This window comes from Microcaecilia unicolor, chromosome 4 (genome assembly GCF_901765095.1).
Source record: "Microcaecilia unicolor chromosome 4, aMicUni1.1, whole genome shotgun sequence".
Taxonomy (NCBI): domain Eukaryota; kingdom Metazoa; phylum Chordata; class Amphibia; order Gymnophiona; family Siphonopidae; genus Microcaecilia; species Microcaecilia unicolor.
This window is the reverse complement of record NC_044034.1, coordinates 248,615,884-248,639,497: the sequence shown is the minus strand read 5'-3', so window position 1 is coordinate 248,639,497 and position 23,614 is coordinate 248,615,884. Positions and strand designations below refer to the sequence as shown.

At 40.5% G+C, this 23,614-nt stretch overlaps 1 protein-coding gene across 1 annotated transcript in view; it reads left to right on the top strand.

The window, feature by feature from the left end:
• LOC115468032 (uncharacterized protein KIAA1211-like) overlaps positions 1-23,371 on the top strand; it is a 40,408-nt gene extending 17,037 nt beyond the window's left edge. Inside the window, exons 2-4 of the mRNA XM_030199542.1 lie at positions 19,406-19,590; positions 21,041-21,185; positions 22,917-23,371. Of these exons, the coding sequence (XP_030055402.1) occupies positions 19,406-19,590; positions 21,041-21,185; positions 22,917-23,044 (458 nt within the window). The 3' untranslated portion in view covers positions 23,045-23,371. The remainder of the gene's footprint in view (positions 1-19,405; positions 19,591-21,040; positions 21,186-22,916) is intronic.
• Positions 23,372-23,614: the final 243 nt, after the last annotated feature.

Below are 23,614 nucleotides of genomic sequence, written 5' to 3'. Positions count from 1 at the left end.
GTGGGCAGGGATGGGGTTATTCCTATGTGTCTGGGGCTGAAGGAGGGGTTTCAGCTGCTCACACAGCTGACGAATGGTGGCCCTATCAAACCTGAACCTTGTTAGACACTGCTGGTCAGTGAGTTGTAGGAAGGTGGTGCGGGGCCTAAACACTCGGGGCCGTGAATACCTCCTGCGGTGGGTGGCCTCTTCGTGTAGCATGCATGCCACAAGTGCATTAAGTGCATCTATATCCCCACCACCAGTGCAAGTATTAGGACTAGTAGTCAAACAGCAACACACACAGATCTGTCACTTCCAGCCACCACGCCCTCTGGCCACTCACTCGCCAAACAGTACAGGAACACAGAGACAAACGGAGGTCAGGGAATAGAGTATACACGTGGGAAGAGTGAATGGGGAGGGATAGGGGGAGGGGAAGGGGGCGATGGAGCAAAGGAGTAGGAGTAAGGAACGGTGAAAGGGTATGACACAAAAAGAGGCAGGGCACACAGACGACCGTCACAGGTACTGAACACGCTCGGCTTTCTCTCTGCAACCACCACTTCAGCTCTTCCACCAACAATATCGCCACTCTCCAACTACACACAATCGCTAATGGGTCTAAAGACGCTTTCCCCCCTTGCTCTGGTCGCTTTTATTTCGGGTCCATCATATTACGCCCATCTTCCCACTCAACCAGAGCCATTTCGCTATTCGTTATACGTTGTACCCGTCCACGTCGTATCACCGCCCCTAACACGCCCCCGACACGCCTCTTATTTGGACGTTTTTACGTGAACGTACGAGCGACACGGACGCACTGAAACATTGGTTTCCATTATATGGATTTACTCGTTTTTGTGAGATTAACGTCTATCTCCCGATTTAGGTCGTAATATAGGCGTTTTTGTCTTTCGATTATAAGCAGGATAGTAACATAGTAGATGACGGCAGAAAAAGACCTGCACGGTCCATCCAGTCTGCCCAACAAGATAAACTCATATGTGCTACTTTTTGTGTATACCTTACCTTGATTTGTATCTGTCATTTTCAGGGCACAGACCGTAGAAGTCTGCCCCACCTCCCACCACCGGCTCCGCCACCCAATCTCAGCTAAGCTTCTGAGGATCCATTCCTTCCAAACAGGATTCCTTTATGTTTATCCCACGCATGTTTGAATTCCGTTACTGTTTTCATCTCCACCACCTCCCGCGGGAGGGCATTCCTTTTTTTTTTAATTTCATCTTTATTAACGTCAGAACCATACATGCTTACATAACTTCAAACATGTATACACTAAAATGCATGACACTGTACTATAACAATTAGTATTCCATGAACAGGTACTCTCAACCGTCCCATTACTAGTCACATGGTCGTCCCACACTAGCACATGGATTCTGACATTTTCTGTTTAATCCCCCCTTCCATATGTCCCTCCCCCTAATCTCCACTAACCTTCCCCAATCACAAAGAAAGAAAGAGAAGAACATTCACATCCCCCTTGCTCCCCCCCGGATCCTTACATCCCCCCTATCTCTACACCCCTCTCCCCCTCATGCATGATACGCTCTTATCTGAAGTCTCTTTATCTGGGTACCAGCTCTTCAAACTTTTTCCAGTATATTGCGTACTCTCTGTTATCTACATTCCGCGAATACCTATACAGGGAATGCTCATATTTTGCCAGATCTTTAACCTTTCTTAGCCAGCAGTTGAATGGAATCACCTCCTCACTAGTCCAGAACTGTAAGATAGCCTTTTTAGCTGCTAGTGTTGACATATATAAAGCATCCACCACTGATAAGCGGTGTGTGCGCTTATCCAATGTGCTCTTAAGTGGAATGCACTGTATTATCCACCTATTGTAACTTAAGCTTCCTTTTCCTTTTCTTTCTCCCTTTTTCTTTTGCTTAGAGCCCAGAAGCCTAAGTGAGCTTTTCACCTATTTTGATGCACGAAGCGCCCAGTTCACTTTTGCTTTCTTCATTTAAACTACAAACATTGCTCCAAGTGGACTTTTCACTGTAATCTAAGAGACTCCTGATGCAGGCCTTGTTGGCCGAAACACAGCTGTGTCAGGTCTTGTTTGCTTCACAATAAACATTTTGACCATCTGGAGCATTGTCTGTTGATTTTTGAGTCATCTTTGCTGTTGTGTCACTCATGTTCTGAAATAAGAACATACAGGTTTATGTTGCCGTGTTGACACATGTAAAATGGATGCTTCCGCTCATGTAACCAGCGCATGCACATCCATTCTTGCCTTTATTTTAGAACAGGCTCTGTCAGCAGATCATGTTCTAAAATATTGTTAGAATTTGGTATGTGCTGACCTGGATGTACCAGTTCCCATTTGGACATTAAAATGTGGCTGGTGTACATAAAGAGCCACTTAAAAAAAATATCTAGGGATATCAAAAACACAGGCTTCTCAGTTATTTAGTACACCAAAAAATGGTATTTTAAATTATAAACATAAAAAACTTCAAATTATTAAAAGGGTTTTTTTTTAATCCAAAATATTCCAAAATTACTAAAAAGCACTCAATGAGATCCAGTAACTTAGGGGCTCTTTTACTAAAGTTTAGCACGTGCTATTGGACATTAGCTTGTGCTAAGTGCCACGTGGCCCATAGATATAAAATAGGATGTGCAGGATTTAGCACACACTAAGCTTTAGTAAAAGGGCCGCTCAGTGCATAGCAAAGTAATTACATCCTATGGCCATCATAGCTGCCGTCAATTAAAAAAATACATGAAATCCAGTGTTACATAAAAAAAGAATTACATTGATTGATCGCTCACTTCTTCAACATTTATCTTCTCCAGGGATTGCAGGAACTGTTCTTAAATGGTTCGCTTCTTTTCCGGAGCATCGTTCTTTTGCAGTCGTCTAATCTACTTCTACGTCTTATGCACTCTCTTGTGGAGTTCGGTTCTTTCACTGTTTCTTTTTAATCTTTTTGTCAGCCCACTAGCATTACTTATCCAGACCTTTGGCGTTAGTGGTTATTCCTATGCTGATGAATTTCTTTTGGTTTATTATACTGATCCAATGTCCATCAATTTAGGACCACTTCAGGATTGCTTGCAGGAGGTAGCAATATGGCTAAAGAAGCATCATCTGGTTCTCAACCCTTAGAAGACAGGGTTGAAAACCAGATGGATGACAGGTTCCTCTTTTCTTTTCCTTCTTTAGTGCCTCTGCTTTTTGACAGAAAGGAGTTACCCCTGTCACTTCTTTCAGATATCTTGGAATAATTCTTGATTCTGCTCTGTTGTTTACACCACAAATATCTCAGGTTATGAAAACTTGTTTCTTTTATCTCTGTCGACTCAGGTCTGTTCATAGTTTTGTAGATACCGCTTCACTCTGTTCTTTGTTCTACGCATATATTAATTCTCGCTATGATTATTGCAATTCCATCTATGCAGGTATTACCAAGCTAATTTCAAACATCTTCAAACTTTTCAAAACACTGTGGCCTGTATAATCTGTCATGCAAAACGTTATATAATCATATTTCTCCACTGTTGCAACGTCTTCATTGGTTACCTATCGAATTTCAAATAAAGTATAAAATTCTTGCAATGACACACAAATTCCTGCACACTGCTACCCCTTCCTACTTGGCCTCTTTGATTGTTTTCTACACTCCCTCCCATACCCTTCATTCACTTACGGATAATAGGCTTGTACCACCTCCCCCTTCAAAGGCACGATGGGAGTCTATTTGGTCATCTGCTTTTTTTCTTTTTTTGCATCTGTCCTCTGGAACTCACTTCCGCGTCTGTCCTCTGGAACTCACTTCCTCAATATTTAAGGTTAGATGATTCCTAAACCTCTTTCCAAGCCTCCTTGAAAACCTATTTTTTTCAAGCAGATCGGGTGTATTCCATAATAGTGCGCAAAATGTTTGAAATGCCCACGATCCGCCCATGGCCATGCCCCCTTTTTGGCGTCATGCATTAGAATTTACAAACACCATGTTATAGAATGTGCCTAGAAAGTTGTGTGTGGAAATTCTAATTAAAGCCAATTAGCGCCACTAATTGGTTAAGTACCAATTATCAGTGCTGATTGGCTTGTTAATAAACTAAGTTGTGCACGTGATTTGGCTGTGCAGCCAAATTAGCGCGCATAACTTAAGGCACCATTTATAGAATTGGGGGGGGGGGGGGGTAAGCGTATACACTTTCCCTGTGGAGGCTATTATATATATATACAAAATAGGAACTACAGTGTTTTAGATTTTGAGACTCCTGACGTGGGCGTTTGCCAAAACACATTTCTGTGTCTAGTGCACTGTTTTCTTATTATGCCCTATTATAGTTAGCGATTGACTTTTGTTTTTGTAGTGCCCTTTTGGGTCCAACGCGGTGATTCTCCAGTTTCTGTATTTTATTACTCGACTTTCTGGTGTCCTCTATTTGATGTCATTGTAAAGTCTGTGTGCCATCCCCACTTTTGCCTTTTTTCTACTGCACCACACATAGGGGGGGGGGGGTTTCTTCATCTTTTTGCTTGTAACACTGTTTCTTCCCATGGCACTCTTTTCCTTTTGACGTTTTTGTATTAAGAATTACACATACCAATTAAATTTGAAAAATAGCTTAGAAGTGTCACATGGGTAGTTCTGTATGCTGCATTGTAGAAGCTGCTTCTTTCTGGACAGGATAGAGATGCTAGGGAAGCAATGGGGGGGGGGGGGGTGAGTAGGGAGTCCTTACCATCACACTGTGGCAATTATCTGTCAACCAGGCTTACAGTGCTTCTGGAAGTGTGAATTAGGTCTGTCCTATTTTTATTTGGCGTTCTTTTCTAATTGTATTATGTTTTTATTGTGAACTACTCTGACTATTAATTTAAAAGTGTGGTATATCAAGAGAATTAAACTATATAATGTTTCTGGGAAGGAGCTGTAGACTGTGGCACCTGGCTGAGCAATGTAACTGCATTGGTAGCTTACATTTGTTACTAAAAGCCCACTTCCAGATCTCTGTCAAATACTCATAAGCTGTACTAAATCCAGCTCTCTCTTCTGTGCCACTGTGCTGTCAATAATGTTAGAAATTATATCATGCATATACAATTAACTAATTAGCGGATCCAATTCTGTAGAAAAGAATGCTTGGCAATGTACAAAGTGAGCTGATGTCATGGTCCGGGGAGAACCGGACTTTTCAAAAATAGTGTCAAGTACAGTAGTTTTTAATTGGTAGAGAGTATTTTGAAAAACTAAAGGGTAACATTTTATAAACCTATTTCCCAATGTAAAGGTTTATTAGATAGCTCTTATTGTGTGGGTTATTATAGGTACGGAAAGAGTGCTCTTTTATATGATCTATCCTTGAGATTTGTTATCCCTATCAGGAAAGAGTCATGTTGAAGTTTTTGGAGATTTTTGAGCTGTTATATGTTTGCCACTGAGAGAACTAGCATTTACCATTGCCACCCAGATGACATTCGAAGGAGAGGAGTTTGGTTGTCCAGCAGCTATTTGGAGGAGGTGGGCAAAAAAACAAAAAAAAAAGTTCCAAGAGTCTGCCTGTTTGGTAAAATGAAGAAAAGAAAGGGAGACAGTAACGATCAGAGCATACAGTTTCCGGTTCAAGGTATGTCAAAAAGAGCTAGGATTACACAGCCATTTATTAAGGGAAACTACAGAAATGAACACTTGAGGAAACTCTTTAAGAAAATGTTACTATAACTTTTTATTAGCATGGATTTTGCTTCCTAAGAAATGTGCAATACATTAGATTATTTGCACTGAAAAAGTAGATTTTTTAACACCCTAAATGAAAGATGCCCCTCGCCACACCTTCTCCCTCCATATTCAGTACAATATAATGAGGTTTCAGGACTCACTCAGTCTCGTAGCATCCCCCCATCACCAAACCCCAGAGAGGGCATGAGGGAAGGGGGAGGTGTTTGCTTCTGATCTGTCCCATGCCTGCTTTGTTCAGTGCCTGGAAAGACCGACTACCTGGGACTTGGGCTGCTTGGGAAAAACCTAATAAAATAGGTTAATACTTTGATGCTTGAGGCTAGCCAGATTTAGAAGCGACATTCTCAGGTTCAAAGAAGGAGAGTGGAAAAGTACACCAGTGCTTTTATATCGATATTGTACCTATATAAGCTTTGAAAGAAGGAATCAGGTTTTTCAACCTCAAGGATATAATTGAAACGGAAACAGAAGGGAAGGAGGAGCCGTATGGCAAAATAATCCTTTGTGCTCGAGCTCAGGGAACCAATTTAAGGCCTTAGACATGTCACTAACTGAACAAAGCCTCCTGGTATTTGTTCCAGTTCTACTCCCAGATCTTGTGACAGTTCTTGTAAAGGTTACAGTAATAAGTTGTGTAACAAAGAAGATGTAGGTCAGATGAAGTCCAGAAGAAAGATTGTCTTCTTCAACCATTTTCCTTTTTTTCCCCCATCGGCTTTATTAATTCCTAGGACTTAGAATCTTTAGAATGTGAATTTATTAAACATGAAAATGTATTGAGTGGGACACTGGAAGAGAAGCCTGAGTAACATAATGTTTCCAAATCCAGTGTTTGCCATAAAAATAGTTTGTGTAAATTCTTCTATGGGTTAGACATTTTTTATCATTTCTCCACAGGAGAATGCACAACACCACTTTGGGTGAATCTCTTCATAAAAGTGGTTATTAAATCCCAATACATAAATAATAAACAAACTGCAGATTTCTAGAAATAATAGAGAAACAGTATCACAGGAAAAATGCCATAGGCTGAATAAGATATAGGCAAGATATGTACATTTGTAATAACAGGAGTAATGTTTAACATGCAGTTGTAGAAGATTAAAGTATGCACATAAAAACACCCCAGGCTTACAAATAATTTTAATAAGAAAAACGCAGAAGTGTAAGAGTTTTTTCCTCACAGACACCTGACATCAAACAGTATTTCTGTAGTATCTTTGCTACATGGTGTACCCCACAGAGATGGACCCCTGTGCTTTGAGCCAAAGAGATGATGTGATTGCTGTAGAGCAGGGATAAGTAACTCTGGTCAACATAGTAACATAGTAGATGACGGCAGAAAAAGACCTGCACGGTCCACCCAGTCTGCCCAACAAGATAAACTCACGTGTCATTTTTTGTGTATACCTTACCTTGATTTGTACCTGTCTTTTTCAGGGCACAGACCGTATAAGTCTGCCCAGCACTATCCCCACCTCCCAACCACCCACCCCGCCACCCACCACTGGCTCTCAAGTGTCACATTTGCATACAGAGGAGGCATTCAAGTGTATCTCATGCATATTCAGTGTGGATATCTTGAAAACCTGACCTTGTGGCACTTAAGAGCCAGAGTTACCTATCCCTGCTTAAGAGGGACATAAAAACATAAGAATAGCCATACTGGGTCAGACCTAGCCCAGTATCCTGCAATCCAGGTCATAAGTACCTGGCAGAAACCCAAATAGTAGCAACATTCCATGCTTCCAATCCCAGGGCAAGCTGTGACTTCCCCATGTCTATCTTAATAGCAGACTATGGACTTTTCCTCCAGGAACTTATGCAAACCTTTTTTTTAAACCTAGATATGGTGTGTGCTTGGGGCGGGACTACCGCTGGCAGCCACATTGGGCCAGCGGTATTCCCAGAAGAGTAAGCAGTAAGCCCGCATTAAGCTTACCGCCGATCTCTAAAAGGGCCCCACAGTCTACTTAGATCCATAGAGGGGAACCTAGTAATAACATTAAAATAATAATAATGATTATAAAAATAAACTAAATATTAGCATAGCCTAGCATATACCTAGCAATCTTAGGAGACTTTAGTTAACATATTCCCACTCCATTAGTAAATTAATTAAGAAATCACCAATAATAAGACAGGTAGCAGTCCGGCAGCAAGATAGAGACTATCCACTCTTTTGTACCGACTGTCACATGTTTGATTATCTTCCAGTTGGTGAGAAGTTGTATGTTTGTAGTCAGTGCAAAGAGCTCCTAACATTCAAGGAACAGGTCCAACCTCTGGAGGCTAGAATAGCAGACTAGGAGGACCTTCAGAGTCATAATAGAGAAGGCCCACCTCCAGTCTGGCAACCTCTGTGCCACCATGGTGGAAAAAGGTCTCCTGAAGGGAGAGCATCACTGTGGAGAGGCAAGAAGTGATTCTGTAACCAGGACCTACCTTCCAGGGGATGCAATATCCTCTCGCAATGAGGATGTGTTCCCAGGGGCTTCTGCCCAGGAGGGATGGTTTAGGATGGTCATTGTAACTGGCGATTTGGTAATTAGGCATGTAGATAGCTGGGGAGGCTGGTGGACATGAGATGGCTTGGTTACTTGCCTGCCTGGTGCGAAGGTGGCGGACCTCACGCGGCATCTAGATGTTTATTACAAATTTAGTATACCGCTTAACTTGAGTAGATCAAAGTGGTTCACAATTTTATGCAATAGAAACATTCAAAGACAAACGTATTAATAAATAAAAGGAACTCCATAGTAATAATAGGAAAGACCTATACTCATTCACACCTAGAACAGTCACATTAATCATCAAAATGCATGGACCTTATCCTTCACCAAGACATTAGTAAACCTGTTTCTTTTCTGTTCTATTCTATCTAGGTCTTGTATACTGACCATTATTCCTAATAGGATTCACTGCCGTTCACAAAAAGAAAGGATATCCTAACAATAAGGAAAAAGTTTACAAAATCAAAATAGACTAATACAGGTCCAATTCTTAACATTCCTAAACAGCAAATACGAAGATTGTAATCTCATATTCAACGGTAACTTATTCCAAAGACAAGCCCCCTGAAAAGGAAATGATCTTTCAATAATTGATTTTAATCTAATCTTTTTCATTGCAGGATAACCTAATGTTAGTGTTCGATAACAAAAGATTTCTCCTAGAAGAAGGAATCTCTAACAATCCCACTAAACCCTCTGCATTTGCCCCAGAGAGTGCTTTGAAGATTAAACATATCATCTTGAATCTAATAGGTAACCAATGCAGCTCCCTGAAAAGAGGTAGAGCACTATCAAACTGACTCAAACCAAAGATCAGTTGGGCAGCTCTATTTTGTAATAACCGATTTTTCAAATTACAATCAACCTAAGAGTATAGCGAGTTACAGTAGTCCAACTGAGGAAGAATAGCCTGTGCCAAGAGTCCAAAGTCAATCAAAAAAGGTATACAATTTAGCTGTATCGCCTCTCCATAAAATACAAATGTTGTCAATACATCTTCAGTAAAACCTAATTTCCTCCAAAAAAAGGGTGAGCCTTAAGAAAACACACTTCAAAATCTCAGATTTAAAATGAAATTTAACTTTCTGGAGATTCCTTTTGTGGACATTTTAATCAAGAATTCAGCATACAGCTTTATCACAAACCCATAGATGAAAATAAGTATTTACATTATGAAACATCTCACCCTAGAGGCTTAAAGCAGAACCTTCCATTCTGCCAATTTGTAACACTTAAGCGCTTTTATTCGGACTTTAATGATTCTGAAGAAAAAGCTTCCATGAAAGCTCAGAGATTCAGAAACAGAGGGTGCTTCACAGAATGTATCCAGAAAGATCTGAATCATGCAAGAGATATCAGTCGTGAAAATTTGCTCCAAGAAAAGAGAGTTAAAAACAGGCCAGACATTGTGTGTACGCTCAGGTACTCCCATCTTTCTAGTGACATAAAGAAGAGCATTTTTAGACACTGGCATATTTTAGAGGATCATCCCTGTTTTAAAAATTGTAAAAAAAAAAACCACATAATTGCATACTCCATAAGTAAAATCTAAAAGAAAAATTGGTGCCCTCCACATTGCCAGCTTTGCCCCAACCACCTGTCCTTTCTCAAGGCCATTCAAGCTGTGGCAGGTGCTCTGTTTGTCAGCATTCTTTGACAATCTGATCGTTTACAAATCCTCAGAGAGACAGAGTATTCAAACTTTTGCATACTGCTAATTGTAATACTGCACAAGTAGTTTATGTAATCCTATGTCCTTGTAATCTTGTATATATAGGAAAGACAAAACAAATGCTTAGGACTAGAATTATCTAACACAGGAGTTGCATCAGTAGGCAGATTATGAGTGCACCCTCAGTGCAGCATTGGACTGAAAGGAGGTAACATTGAGCAGCTACTTTTGCAGAGTGAGCAACATTTGATTTTTGAATATAATTCGGTCCAGCCATTTCACCTGAACCGTTAGAGCTTAAGTATTGACATTCTCTATAAATTGTTGGTAAATAAGATTGCTGGCTTTTTCCCTTTGTTTTTCGGGGGGGGGGGGGGGGGGGTTTAGACAAGTGTCGTAATTTTTCTGTTTTTCTTCTTTTAATCCCCCCTTTTTCTTTTCCTTTTTTCTTTTTCCGATTCCCCTTCCATCCCTTTCTTTATTTCCCCCTTTTTGTTCCTTCTCCTTTTTACCTTTCTCTTCCCCCTTTTCCTCCTCCCCTTTTTCCTGTTTTTTTTCTTTTCTTTTTCCCTATTTTCTCCCCTTTTTGTAGTTCCTTGTTTGCTTTCCCTTTCTCTTCTGCGGCTTCCTCCCTATTTTTGGACTGATGGGCAGCTCATTAAAGAAGCTTGCCTCTGTGCCCTCAAGTTCATTGCCCTGTGTTTATTTTTGCACTGACCATCACACCAAAGGTTTTTGTGCTTGACTCGTATGCATTTCCTGCTTTTTTTGTTTTTTACAATGGTCTACCTTAAGAATAGTGCCTCATGAGTTACGTATATGTGCGTGTACCATCACTTGTTTTTGGCATTCATTTCTTCTTTAAACTGCCGCTGAGTACCAGCATCTGCCTTTTACATTGGAACCGCAGTTGTGAGTAATTCTGTTAATTTTAATTGTTTATTTTTGCCTTGACAAATATTTCAGGCAACTTTTGATTTCAAGGCTGTATATATTCTCCCCTGTAGTACATATATGTTTGGAGTTTGGGAGACCAGCCGTGTTTAATTGTTCATTATTTCGTGGGTCCATCTTTTTTGCGTCATTCATATTTTTTAGACCTCATGATCAGTGTAGCCATTCATAAGTTGCAATGCGAGTTTTATAGATGTGGTTGGACAATTCCTTGCCCCTGCTATTAAATATTTTGTGCCTTAATGCCTGGCTTATAGACCTCTTCCATCACCTTTACCCTGCAGTTCTTTTTTTCTGTTCCTTACCCCTTTTCTTTCTTTTCTTTTTCTCTTCCTTTTTTTTTCCCTGTATTTGTCCTATGCCCTTCTTCTTTTTTTCTTTCTTTTCTTTTTTTTTCCTTTTTCTTTCCCCCCTCCCCCTTCCCTTCCCCTCTTTCTTCTTCCCTGCCTCTTCTTTTCCCTTTTCCCCATTTTTCTTCTTTTTTGTTTCCTTCTTTCTTTCTTGTTATTTTCTTCTTCTTTTTTCTTGACGGTCATTTTTGTTTTTTCAGTTTGATTTGTATTTTCTTTTCTTTTTTCCTTTCTCTTCTTTCCCTTTTCCTTCTTTTCCCTCTCTCCTTCCCTTCCCATCTTTCCCCTTTCCTGCCTCTTTTTTCCTTTTCCCTTTTATTCTTCTTATTTCCCTTCTTTCTTTTTATTGTATTCTTTTTTTCTTGATGGTCATCTTTGTTTTTTCAGTTTGATTTGTATTTGAGCTGATATTCATCAGTGGACTGTCAATGTCAACCCAGTGCTCATTCTTATTTATTATTACATAGTCACAATAGTTTAGCCTAATATCAGTTTTTAATGTTTTTTTAATGTTATCAATAGAGATAAAACCCAATGTCTCATTCTCTCGTCCCAATACAATAATGTTCCCACCTCGACAATTAACGCACAGGGGTTCATCCCTCCCAATCTCAGACCACTTGAAAATCTTAGAAATAACAATTGACTGCAACCTAACACTAGAAAGCTAAGCTTAGAACATGACCACGAAAATGTTCCACACTATGTGGAAGCTCAAACGTATAAAACCTTAATTTCCCAGGGATTCATTCCGCAAACATGATCCAAACCATGGTGCTAACCCATGTAGATTACTGCAATAGTATTTACGTAGGCTGCAAAGATCAAATCATAAGAAAACTACAGACAGCACAAAACACGGCTGCCAGACTCATCTTTGGAAAAGTACGTTTCAAAAGTGTGAAATCCCTCCTAAGAAGCTTACATTGGCTTCCTATTAATGCTCGCATAACAATCAAAATATGCACAATAGTCCACAGAATCATCTACGGACTCGCACCAGATTACATGACGGAACTTATCAATCTACCATTAAGAAACATGATGAGAACAGCAACAACCTACCTAACCCTTCACTACTCCAATTGCAAAGGTATAAATCTTCACATGCCACCAACCTCTCCTTTATAGGCACACAACTTTGGAACTCACTACCTATAGACCTGAAACTCACAGAAAACTACCTACAATTCAGAAAATAACTGAAAACACATCTTTTCAAGAAGTCTTTCCGCCCCTGGATCTGCCTAATCCCACACCAACATGCATCACGAAAAGTTCAGAAATGGAAAACAATAATATTAACCTCTCTCACAATATGCTAATATATCAACCTAAGCGTTTATTAAACTTCTGTATTATGTACTAGACTTCTACAAATCTAAATTTTCTAACCACCTTTTTAGCAATATGTAAACCACATTGAACCTGCTATACGGTGGGAAAATGTGGGATACAAATGCTATAAATAAATAGATAAATATTAGAATAAGTGCTTTTAAACAGTTGTTTAAATCCATTTGGTACATTTTAAACAACTTACTAATTATTGTCAGGTTTACATGCATTTATTTGATACAAATGGCATCTTATATATGTATTTATTATTCTCATTTATTGCATTTTACATGTATATATTTATTTGATGCAAATGGTGTCTCATTATTTATTCATCATTCTTATTTATTTATTCATTGTATTTTTATGCATTTAGAGACCCTTTTACTAAGGCGTGCCGAAAAGTGGCCTGTGCTGGTGTAGGCACATGTTTTGGATGCGCACAGGTCTATTTTTCAGCACGTCTGGAAAAAATGCCTTTTTTGTGGTTGAAAATGGACGTGTGTCAAAATTAAAACCAGCGCATGTCCATTTTCGGCCTGAGACCTGTTGTATGGTATTCTCTCCAGCAAAGGTCGCTTCTCTCCCGCCTTTACAACAACGGACGGTATTTAAAGCCTCGCTGCCAGACTCCTGATGCAGGCCTGACAGCCGAAACACGACGTTGTGTCAAGTCTCCATATTATTAATAAATTGTATTTTATCGAACATCCTCCAGTTTCTGGTATCCTTGGTCGCTCTCCCACTTTTTTTTACAGTAAGTGTCAGTGCGCATAAACTGCCGATTATCGCTGGGTAAGCGCCATGTGGTAGAAAATAAAAAATATTTTCTACCACATGTTTTGGACATTCGTCATAAATGGAATTACCGCCCAGGGCACGTGGTAGCCAGGCAGTAGTTCCAGTTTGACACATGTTGGACGTGCATAGGCACCTACCCGCCTTAGTAAAAGGGCCCCTTAGCTGTTTATTGTTTTATATACTTTCTTGCATATTTGTTGCACTGTTTTTGTATGTAATTATTTTTGTTTTTACATTTGTTTTTATAGATGCTATTTGACCCCTAATGCAGGCATATTGAGTGCCGAAACACAACTATGTAGGGCCTTCTTGTAGACATTGCTTTCGTTGGGTTTACTTGTATACATTACTAACGCTGGGAATAAAGTCTTCTATGGTTCCATCTGTGGATCGTGTGTTCCACTTTTGTGCTCTTCATATTGACTTCACCATGGAGTGTTTTCTCCTTTGATTTTTTGCATAACATGAATCAGTACAATTTCTAGAGTTAAAGATTCAGCCATACGCCCGCAAAATGCCTTTACCACAAGCTTTCCACTAGGAATAGGCACTAAAGTTCCTTTCTTTTCTGGGACATCCCTTTTACCTTGAATTGTTGCACCCAAATATTTGAATCTCTTTTCTTTGTGTCTGATAATGTCAGATGAGTACTTGTTCATTACTCATCTTTTAGTTTCAGCTCCAGACTGGAACCTATACCCTAGCTGGATTAATTGATGCAAAATCTTTTTTACAGCAATGTAGACAGACATAGGCATCCAATATAAGAGGCCTGGGAAGGCAAAGCCTCCCCAGAAGGTGGGCCAGTTTCCGGCTGACATATATAGCAACTAGGCGTCCTCATTCTATCGTTTTATAACAGGTCCTCGGTCTTCCTACTACACCCAGCAGCTGGAGATGCACTTAATTGCACACCATACCCTGCTGCCATGGAGCCAATCTTCTGATGATGATCCTTGAGATTTCATGGCACATTCCACAAGATTGGCTCCACAACACTAGAAGATGATGTGCAATTAAGTGCATTTGCTGCTGCTAGCTGGAGTTGGAGTTTGTGATGGACAGCCACACTGAGTGGAAGAGCCAAGAATGGCTGACAGCCTATAGAAGAAAGCAGAGGATGAGAAAGAGCTTGCATTGCAGGGAGGGAGAAGAAATACTGATGAAACAAGTATCAAAGATCTTGGCTTCGAAACTTCATATTTATCAGCCCACTCAATCATTGAGATCAGAAGGTCAATTGCTTCATGATGTTCTATCTTATCATCTACTATAATAAAACTCACCCTCAACGTTCTGAAAACAACGTTCTGAAGTTACTCAGTCACTCCCTGAAGGGTTCATGGATTCATGGTGGTGAAGCCACGACACTGACCATGTCTCTCTGCCCCGCCCTCGCATGACGGACCAATCAGAAAAAACACCCTCAACATTCTGAAACACAAAGGACCATCACAACACCGTTCCCAGGCAACACTAGGCAACGTAAGACGGACCAATCAGAGGAAACTACGTGACAATAAGGGAGGAGCATTCCACAGCAGAATGGCTCATTATCTGTGCAGCACGGAGAGCACAGAACCACCGCTGGAATGAGAGAAGAATATTCCTGCTGTGGGTATGTGCAAAAATAGACCGGGGGGGGGGGGGGGAGAAATTTTTAGATGCCTAATGCCAGTACTAAAGAGTGCCAGAGGGCCCATAGCAAAGACTATATTTGGGATCGCTTGACATGGAGTCAGAGGAGCCGGAAAACAACGTGCCCGTCACCATCTGGGACGTGGGCGAACAGGACAAGCTGCGGCCCAGCTGGAAGGATTACCCGCGACCCAGCCAGCAGCCAACAGCAACCAAGGAAGGGGGAGGAGTAGGGAAACACGCGGAGCGGAGTGTGTTTCCCTACTCCTTCCCTGCCTAGGAATCGCTGGAGACTGGCTGCCAAACTAACGAAACAACCGCACACCGACGCACCACCTCCATCATTCAAAAGGCATCCACTCTTTCTTCAACAGAAATGCAAACTAATAATACAAACCAAAGAATACCTGTTTTCTCACGCAGCTACAGGTAACTAACCACCCCCTTCCTCTTCCCCTTTTGCCAAAGCGACCGTGCCCAACCATCCCCAGCCTCAGGCAAGCCGTCTCCCACCTCGGGATTCCCCGAGCACCCGGAAAAAGACGGCGCAGCTTCCCGCAGCGCATGTTCCAGCATTCCCCTGCAGCCGGCCTGAAATGGACCGAACATACCGGATCACCACCCGATGGCCCGAGACCGTGCTCCTCTCCCTTCCGCCAACTTAAAACAACCATCCCTGTCCTCAGGCAAGCCGTCTCCCACCTCCAGGATGCCCAGAACCCCTGCCCAACGGAAAAAGACGGCGCTACTTCCCACAGCACATTTCTCTTCCAGTGTTCCCCTACAGCAGCCCTGAAACGGCCAAAAACTACCGACAGACCAAGAACGTGCTCCTCTATCTTCCGCCCATCTAAAACAACACTGCTGTCTCAGCACAACACAAAAAAAAAAACCCAGAAAAAACAATCCACCACTCAGCAAAGGCTGACCCCCCTACAACCACATTTACATTTCACCAACAGAAAGACCCCCCTCTACAAACCTCCTTGACAGACAAAGCCACACACATCCTCAAAGCCACACACCAATCCATCCCACTTTGCCAGCATAGCACAGCACATCCCCCAACCCCCCAAGCAAAAAAACAAAACAAAATAAAGACACACATCAACAACCTGCACACACACCGCACCCTCACACACTCACACACACACACACAAAATAACTCTGTGACACATACACACACAAAAAAAAAAACCACATGCTAGCGCCCGTTTCATTGGTTTCGGAAACGGGCCTTTTTTTACTAGTGTTATATAAAATCAGGTGAACTTAGGAACACAATTTTTTATATTGTGGGTTCTTTATGCTGGAACAAGTTGCATCTTAGAATGAGAGGTTCAGGATTTGAGAGAGTTTAAAAAAGAACTTAAAACTCTACTTTTTCTGCAGGCATTTAGGAGAGGGTAGTGAATGACATCTCAGCTCTCTTCTTGGGTATGTTCTCTTTTGATATGGTTGTGTTAAGAAAGAATGTCTGTTAATGTATTCTTTGTAGTCTAAGGTGATTTATGTGTTAATTTGTAGTCCGCTAAGAACTTTGGATTAAGCAGAATAAAAGTTTTTTAATAAATACTGTACAGGTGGACATTCATGTGGGCAGAGTATAGGTGGGGCACTCACATGCATAACTCATAGAATACTGTAAGTTACATGTGTGTCTCCTGACTCTAAGCTCAAGCATGTATACCAGCTCTATGGCTGTCATAAGTGCTCACTTTTAACACACATGCATGTATATAGCTGGTTACACTAGTATTCTGTAAAGGAATGTAGGTGCCTATATCACAGGAGAGGCAGCGATAGTGAGAGGAGTTCGCTCACGCCACTCTACTAGCTACAAGGATTTCATTTCTGCAATGTTGTCTGTGCTGGTTTTTTCATCAAGGACACTGTAACACGTTCCGCGTATTTGTTTGCAGTCACTCCACAAGATAGCCCCCGAGGCAGCCCTTTTGGGTGAAATACGGCCAGTATCGGGCGATATAAGGAGCTTGCTATTGTACGAATAAAAGTCTATATTCGAATCACCGATCTGCTTTTTTTCTTTTCCATCTTGGAGTTTGTGGATCGATTGCCTTCCTGTATATAGCTGGTTACACTGGTATTCTGTAAAGGAATGTAGGTGCCTGTATCACAGGAGAGGCAGCACAAATGTTTTCTTTAAATCGATGCCAAGGGGATTGTCAGTGGAGAAACCACAGAAATGAGACATCATTTCATTTTTTTTGTGCTGGAAACTTGAATTCAGATACTAACAAAGGGAGCTTATAGGCTGGTTGGTATTTTTTTTTTTTAACCACTGAAAAGCTTTGGAGCTCTTTTACAAAGCGGTGATAAGCCCAACGCGGGCTTACCACAGGCTAATCTGGAGTTACTGCCAGCCCAACGTAGGCGTTGGCGGTAGTTCTTTTTTTTTTTTCCTGGTCGTAGTATTTTTATTAAATTTTAAAAGAGAATTAACAGAAGACAATTCAGTGTAACAGTACAACAGCATACAAATTGCAAAAATCATGTAAAGGACAGAAGAGAGAGAGAGTGGAGAGGAAGAAAATAAAAAAAGAAAAACACTTCTCATCAAGCATCTCTAAAGTGGGACAATAACAAAGACCACTTCTCCTTATAAGTGATATAGCGACATGACTTTTTAGCCAGAAAGGTATCATATTTATTTATTTTATTTATTTATTTGTAGCATTTGTATCCCACATTTTCTCACCGATTTGCAGGCTCAATGTGGCTTACATTTGCTGTCATGGCGATTGCCATTTCCGGTAGCAGGGTCTGAAATACCAAATTTCACCATTCTTGATATGTGACTTGACCCAGGGTCTTCCAGTGCCCAAAAACTACTTTCAAGGCTAAAGTGAGCAAAGTATTAACAAGTAAGCATTCATTATGGCTTAAGGAAGAGCGAAAACATTGGTCTCTGAGCAACACATATTTATACAGCATGGGACCATGGAAATGAAATATATCTGTTAAAGTGAACCAGACATCAGTCCAAAATGATTGAAGGCATACACAGTCAAAAACAAGGTGTCTGATAGTACCCCATTGAGAATGACAAGACCAACATAAACTGGGAATTGACGGATTAATGGTATGCGACCTGAGGGGCGTCCATAAGGACCGGTGCATAAAAAAATAAAGGGACTGAGTGATGTCCGCAGACCTGGAACACTGAAAAACTGAGCGCCAGAGCTGCGTTCAACTGCTATCAGAAATGGACTGCTGAATATCTTGTTCCCAACATCTACACAAGCCCAGACATGTAATGGAAGATTTACTTAAAAAGAAAGTATAAACGTGCGATATAGTTCTAGCCCCAGTGCACACCATTTGCCATGATAGGGAAAATTGGCCTGTATTTTTTTTAGTTTGGCGCTAACCCAGTGGTAATCGGGCAGCACCGCACGCTACCTAGTTACTGCCGGGTTAGTGCAGGAGCCCTTACCACCACCTCAGTGGGTGGTGGTAAGTGATCCCCCCCCCCCCCCCCCCCCCGCATGGCCACGTGGTAAGAGCAATCTTACTGCACGGCCATGGCTATTTTCAAGAAAACAGCAAGGCCAAATGATCTGCTTGGTTGGTTTCCATCGTGGCTATTTTCAGCCTTTTTTTATCCGCTGCGGTAAAAAGGGCCACAGTGTGAGGCAAAAACGGCCCCCACCGCTAATGCAGGGCTCTTTTTACCACAGCTTGGTAAAAAGGACCCCTTTGTGAATAGTGGATGCTCTTTCTGAAAGAGAGTGTATCCTTAACATTGCTCCCTTAATGAAAGAGGAGTGTGGTAGCCGTGTTAGTCCACTCTTAAGGTTATCAATAGAAATCAAACAAAATAAAACATGGAAAAGAAAATAAGATGATACCTTTTTTTATTGGACATAACTTAATACATTTCTTGATTAGCTTTCGAAGACGAAGATTAGCTTTTGACAAAGAAGGGCAACCTTCGAAAGCTAATCAAGAAATGTATTAAGTTATGTCCAATAAAAAAGGTATCATCTTATTTTCTTTTCCATGTTTTATTTTGTTTGATTTCTATTGATTTCCTTAATGAAAAAATGCCAAAATATCTCTGAAAAAACTAATGTCTCTATAAATGACACAGGAAACATGATTGAAAAATTTTCAGGCTGCACACCCCTATTAAATTACTGCATATAAAATTTCCCATATGAAAAATATTGTGCATTCAAAAATGTATACAAATACTACCTATCGCTTTTGCCTAGTGCTTAAAACTGATCCTGATTTCAAAGAAAAGCCTAAAGCTAAACATAAAAACCTTACTAATAATTAATTTAAGATTGTTTACTTTTTGCTTTTATTGAAGAATTGAGCCTCTTTGCCAAAAAAAAGTGGAAGAAAACGGAAAATTTCTTTTGTATAACTTTGTTTCAAATAAATGTGTTTTAACAGTGTCATCATCTGTGAGTGTAACAGAGTCTGCAAAAGGAACTGACAGTCAGACAAAACCAACCTGGATTAATTTGGCACACCGGAAGCAGGGAGGTCTAGAGGATCAAAAGCTTAACCCAGAAGAGAAACATTCATCATTGGAAGGAGATACAGAAAAAAAGAGCAAGCAAAATGAGAAAATGGAGGTGTGTTGCATTGCAAAATTTTTTTTGCTTCATTTATACTTCGGGGTCTTTTCACTGAATGGCGCTAAACTCTTAGGGGTTCTTTTACTAAAACTTAGCTCAAGTTATCTGTAGCAGGTCCCAGAGGAATAAAATGGGCCCTGCTGCAGATAACTTGAGCTAAGCTTTAGTAAAAGACGCTTTAAATGCGCAGTAAGCACACATTAACATACTACCGTAGAACACATTAATACGTTTTGTGGTATTATGCCTGTTTATACATGCTAACCTGCGCATTAGTGATTTTCTATAAATATTTTGTGGAGGGGAGCATATCATAGAGCGTGGACATTCCTGTGCTATCTGGCTAGCGCATTATGATTAGCACGTGTTAACCAGATAGCACAGAGCTAAACTTAATTCTTTGCATGTACCATGCTAATGGAAACAACGCACAACTATAATTAAAACAAAAGAAAAAGCCTTAAAAAATACCATGTTCAATCTGGACTTACACATGGTAAAGTCCCACATCAACCCGCATTAAGCCCAGATTTTAGCACGGTTTATTAAAGGAGTCCCTTTAACTCATTAGAAAATTGAATTTACTAAAACATGAAAAATACATTTTTGCTGCAGGGATATGGAGGAACCAGCAAAAGGTGAACATACATCCCTGTAATGCTAATATTTATTTATTTATTAACCGCTTTTATGAAGAGATGTATAATAATCTGGAATTAACATGAGATTTTTTTTTCTTTTGGACATATCTTCAATATTCCCATTATTGCACTGAAAAAAAAAGTAAAACGTTAAGGTCCTATTTATTAAACATTTTTCCCAAATCACAAAATGGGAGAAAACTTTTAATAAATGTAGCCCTTAATGTGTAGCTTTCCCAGGAAAAGCAGGCATACAATGGACACAGAAAGGTAGCAGTTTGTTTCTTAAAACATAGCACATGAACTGACCCAATGGCTCACTGAAGGTATGATTTGCTAAGCTTGGCTTCTGCTCCTCTGCAATGACCACATTGGGATGAGGGAGAGTTATAAAATGGGAGGGAAATCCCAGGTGATTGTAGGTGAAGGCTTCCCAGCACCAGTTCTGGTTGAACTGGAAGTCCAAACAAGCAGGAAAAAACTAAAAGCTAGGAAAAGAAAATTCACATTGACCCTACAAATGCATGTCTGCTATAGTGGTTTTCAGCTTAACGTTTAAGTATAAATTTTCCACATTTAGGGGGGAAGTTATTAAAGTAGGCTACCATTACAATGGGCTATTTTAGCACAAGGTCTCATTTTATGCTATGAGATCCTGTGCTGAAATAGCACAACTTGTGGTAAAAGAACTCCCCCCTCCCCTCTCATTCTGTTGTGCTAAAAGAACTCCCCCCTCCCCTCTCATTCTGTTGTGCTAATACGATGATGCATATGTTATATAGCTTATTCTTTCCCTTCTTTATTAGGGGCATGTAAAGCCACAAGCAGAACTCATCAAAAACAAATCCTCCCACTTAACATCTAAAACCACTGAAGAGTTCAATCAAGAAACAAAGCACAACCTGGAACAGCCACGGCACAGAGCATATACGCTGCCACATTTGATCTCTGGTGAGGCATTCGTGCTTAAAGAAACATAAAAGGCAGAACGCAAAAGATGCTTATGATCCTGATTTTCTAAACATTCACCCCCATTCCTATAATCTCCAAAGTACAACTATGATGGCCCGTGGTCTGGACTCTTATGACTCTAGGCCATCTTTCATGACATAAATATTTCAAGGTCTGCCCTGCCCTCTCTTCCCCACCCAATGCATTACATCTGTTTTCAAAACAAAAACAGTGCCATAGAAATCCACTACCGATATCTTCAAGAATAATTATTTGTCTTTTATTTTAAGAGATTATTGTTGGGAATCTAAGGATCCCGTTTACCAACCAGCGGCAAAAGAGGGCGTCCGTTGGTGTCAGCGTGTGTTTTTGACGCGCGCCGAGGCCCTCTTTTACCGCAGTGGGTAAAAGGTAGGTCTTTCTTTACTTGAGGAAATGGCCATGCAGGAAGTGAAGCACTTGCAGCGCAGCCATTTCAGGGTGGAGCCCTTACCGCCACCCATTGAAGTGGTGGTAAGGGCTCCCGCGCTAACCCGACAGTAACCGGGCAGCATGTGGCATTGCCTGATTACCACAGGGTACACACCGGTGCTATAAAAATATTTTTGTAGGGCCAGATATGACGGTGCGCTGGGGATGGGAACTACTACCAGGCTGCTGCAGTAGCCTGCTGGTACTTCCTTTTTAGTGAGCAGTAAGCCCACGTTGGGCTTACTGCCGCTTTGTAAAAAGGCCCCTATATAAATTGTTCTAGTGTCACAAAACGCCTGACTGGAAATTATGGAGCATATTTACCAAGCAGAGCTAGCTGTTAAAGCAACAATTAGGGGCCCTTTTACTAAGCCATGGTAAAAAGTGGCCTGCCCTAGTTTGGATGCATGAATTTAGCGTGCCCTGGGCCATTTTTTTACCATGGCAGGTAAAAAGGTCTTTTTTAATGGGGCGATAAATGGCCGTGAACTAATATTAAAAGTAGCACACAGCAATTTACTGCCTGAGCCCTTAACGCCATCTATGTACTTGGCGGTACTCCTGTGATAATCAGACTGTGTGCATAAATGTGGCTGAGCTGCCGATTACTGCTGGGACCCCCCTCCTCCCCCCACCATGGTAGAAAATAGAAAATTATTTTCTAGTGCGGGAAACAGTGCACTCTAACTTTGAAACTACTGCAGAGTGCCCATGCTATGTCAATTTAACACGCGCTACCCGCTCGTTAGCCCTACTGCTGCTTAGTAAAACAGCCCCTAAATGTGTAGTAACAGTTTAACATGACATCATAGCAGTTAATGTGCGGTAACTTCTGCATTAACAGCTAATGCAGAACAGGATGTAGAATCACCTTTTAGTTAACATGCAAGAAGTTTTTATATATTATCTGTTAACACAGCAGATAATGCAGCACAATTAACACCACATGAAGAGGTGTTTTTAAGCAACACATTAACTTCCATTTAGTTAATACCAAGTACATAATTTTTCTCTGTGTTAAATGGATGGGAAAATTTTAGGAATGCCTCCAGTTGTTAATGCAGGGGCTTTACAGTCACTGCGTGTTAATTTTGGACGTTAACCTACGGTAACTGCAAAATCCTACCACACTTTAAATAGACCCCGATATATGATGTTGCGGTTTAACGAATGCATACCTATTACAGTTTTGCTTGTAAATATCTTTGTTAAAGATATATCTAAATAGTGTTAACGAGCAAGTTGTACTTTTCTCCACAGCTACTCAGTCTTCCCTGTTGCTGCAAAAGGAGGAAACAGTTCATTCTAGCTCAGATCAGCCATCATGGATGGAACTTGCCAAGAAGAAATCTCAAGCTTGGAGCAATATGCCTCGGATTATAAAATAAAAACATGTTGTCGGAAAACAATAGTATCTGACATTTGGTTGATTAAGACTTCCTTTTGCAGATTCATTCAGGCCTGATTAATATGAGACACTCTCATTTTGTGCCTGTATACAAAGTCCTAATTAGGGAAAGCATTTCATATCCTAGGGCAGCTTATTTTCTTTTGGTGGAACTGTGAAGGAAGAGCACTTTAAAAGCAGCTATGATAATGTTTACCTTCGGTTATAAAATGACACTCTATTCTGGAAATTTCTTTTTAAAAGATTGTATTAACTGTGCACTGGACAGCAGCATATTAGAAACTAATGGAATAAATACTACCAACTAGTCAATACAACATTAAAATGTTATTTTTGAATTCAGATGTTTGTTAAATTCTTTCAGCAGTTACCTTTGATTCTCATGCTAAGATCCAGGCATGTGTAGGATTAATTCTAATAAGAATCATACAAAATATAAGAGGCAGGACAGCAATCAACTGCCCAAATGTGTGATGCCATTTATATCTTGTTACTCTACGTGAATATGTATACTTGAAATTATACAAGAAAATAATCGTATAATTTTTAA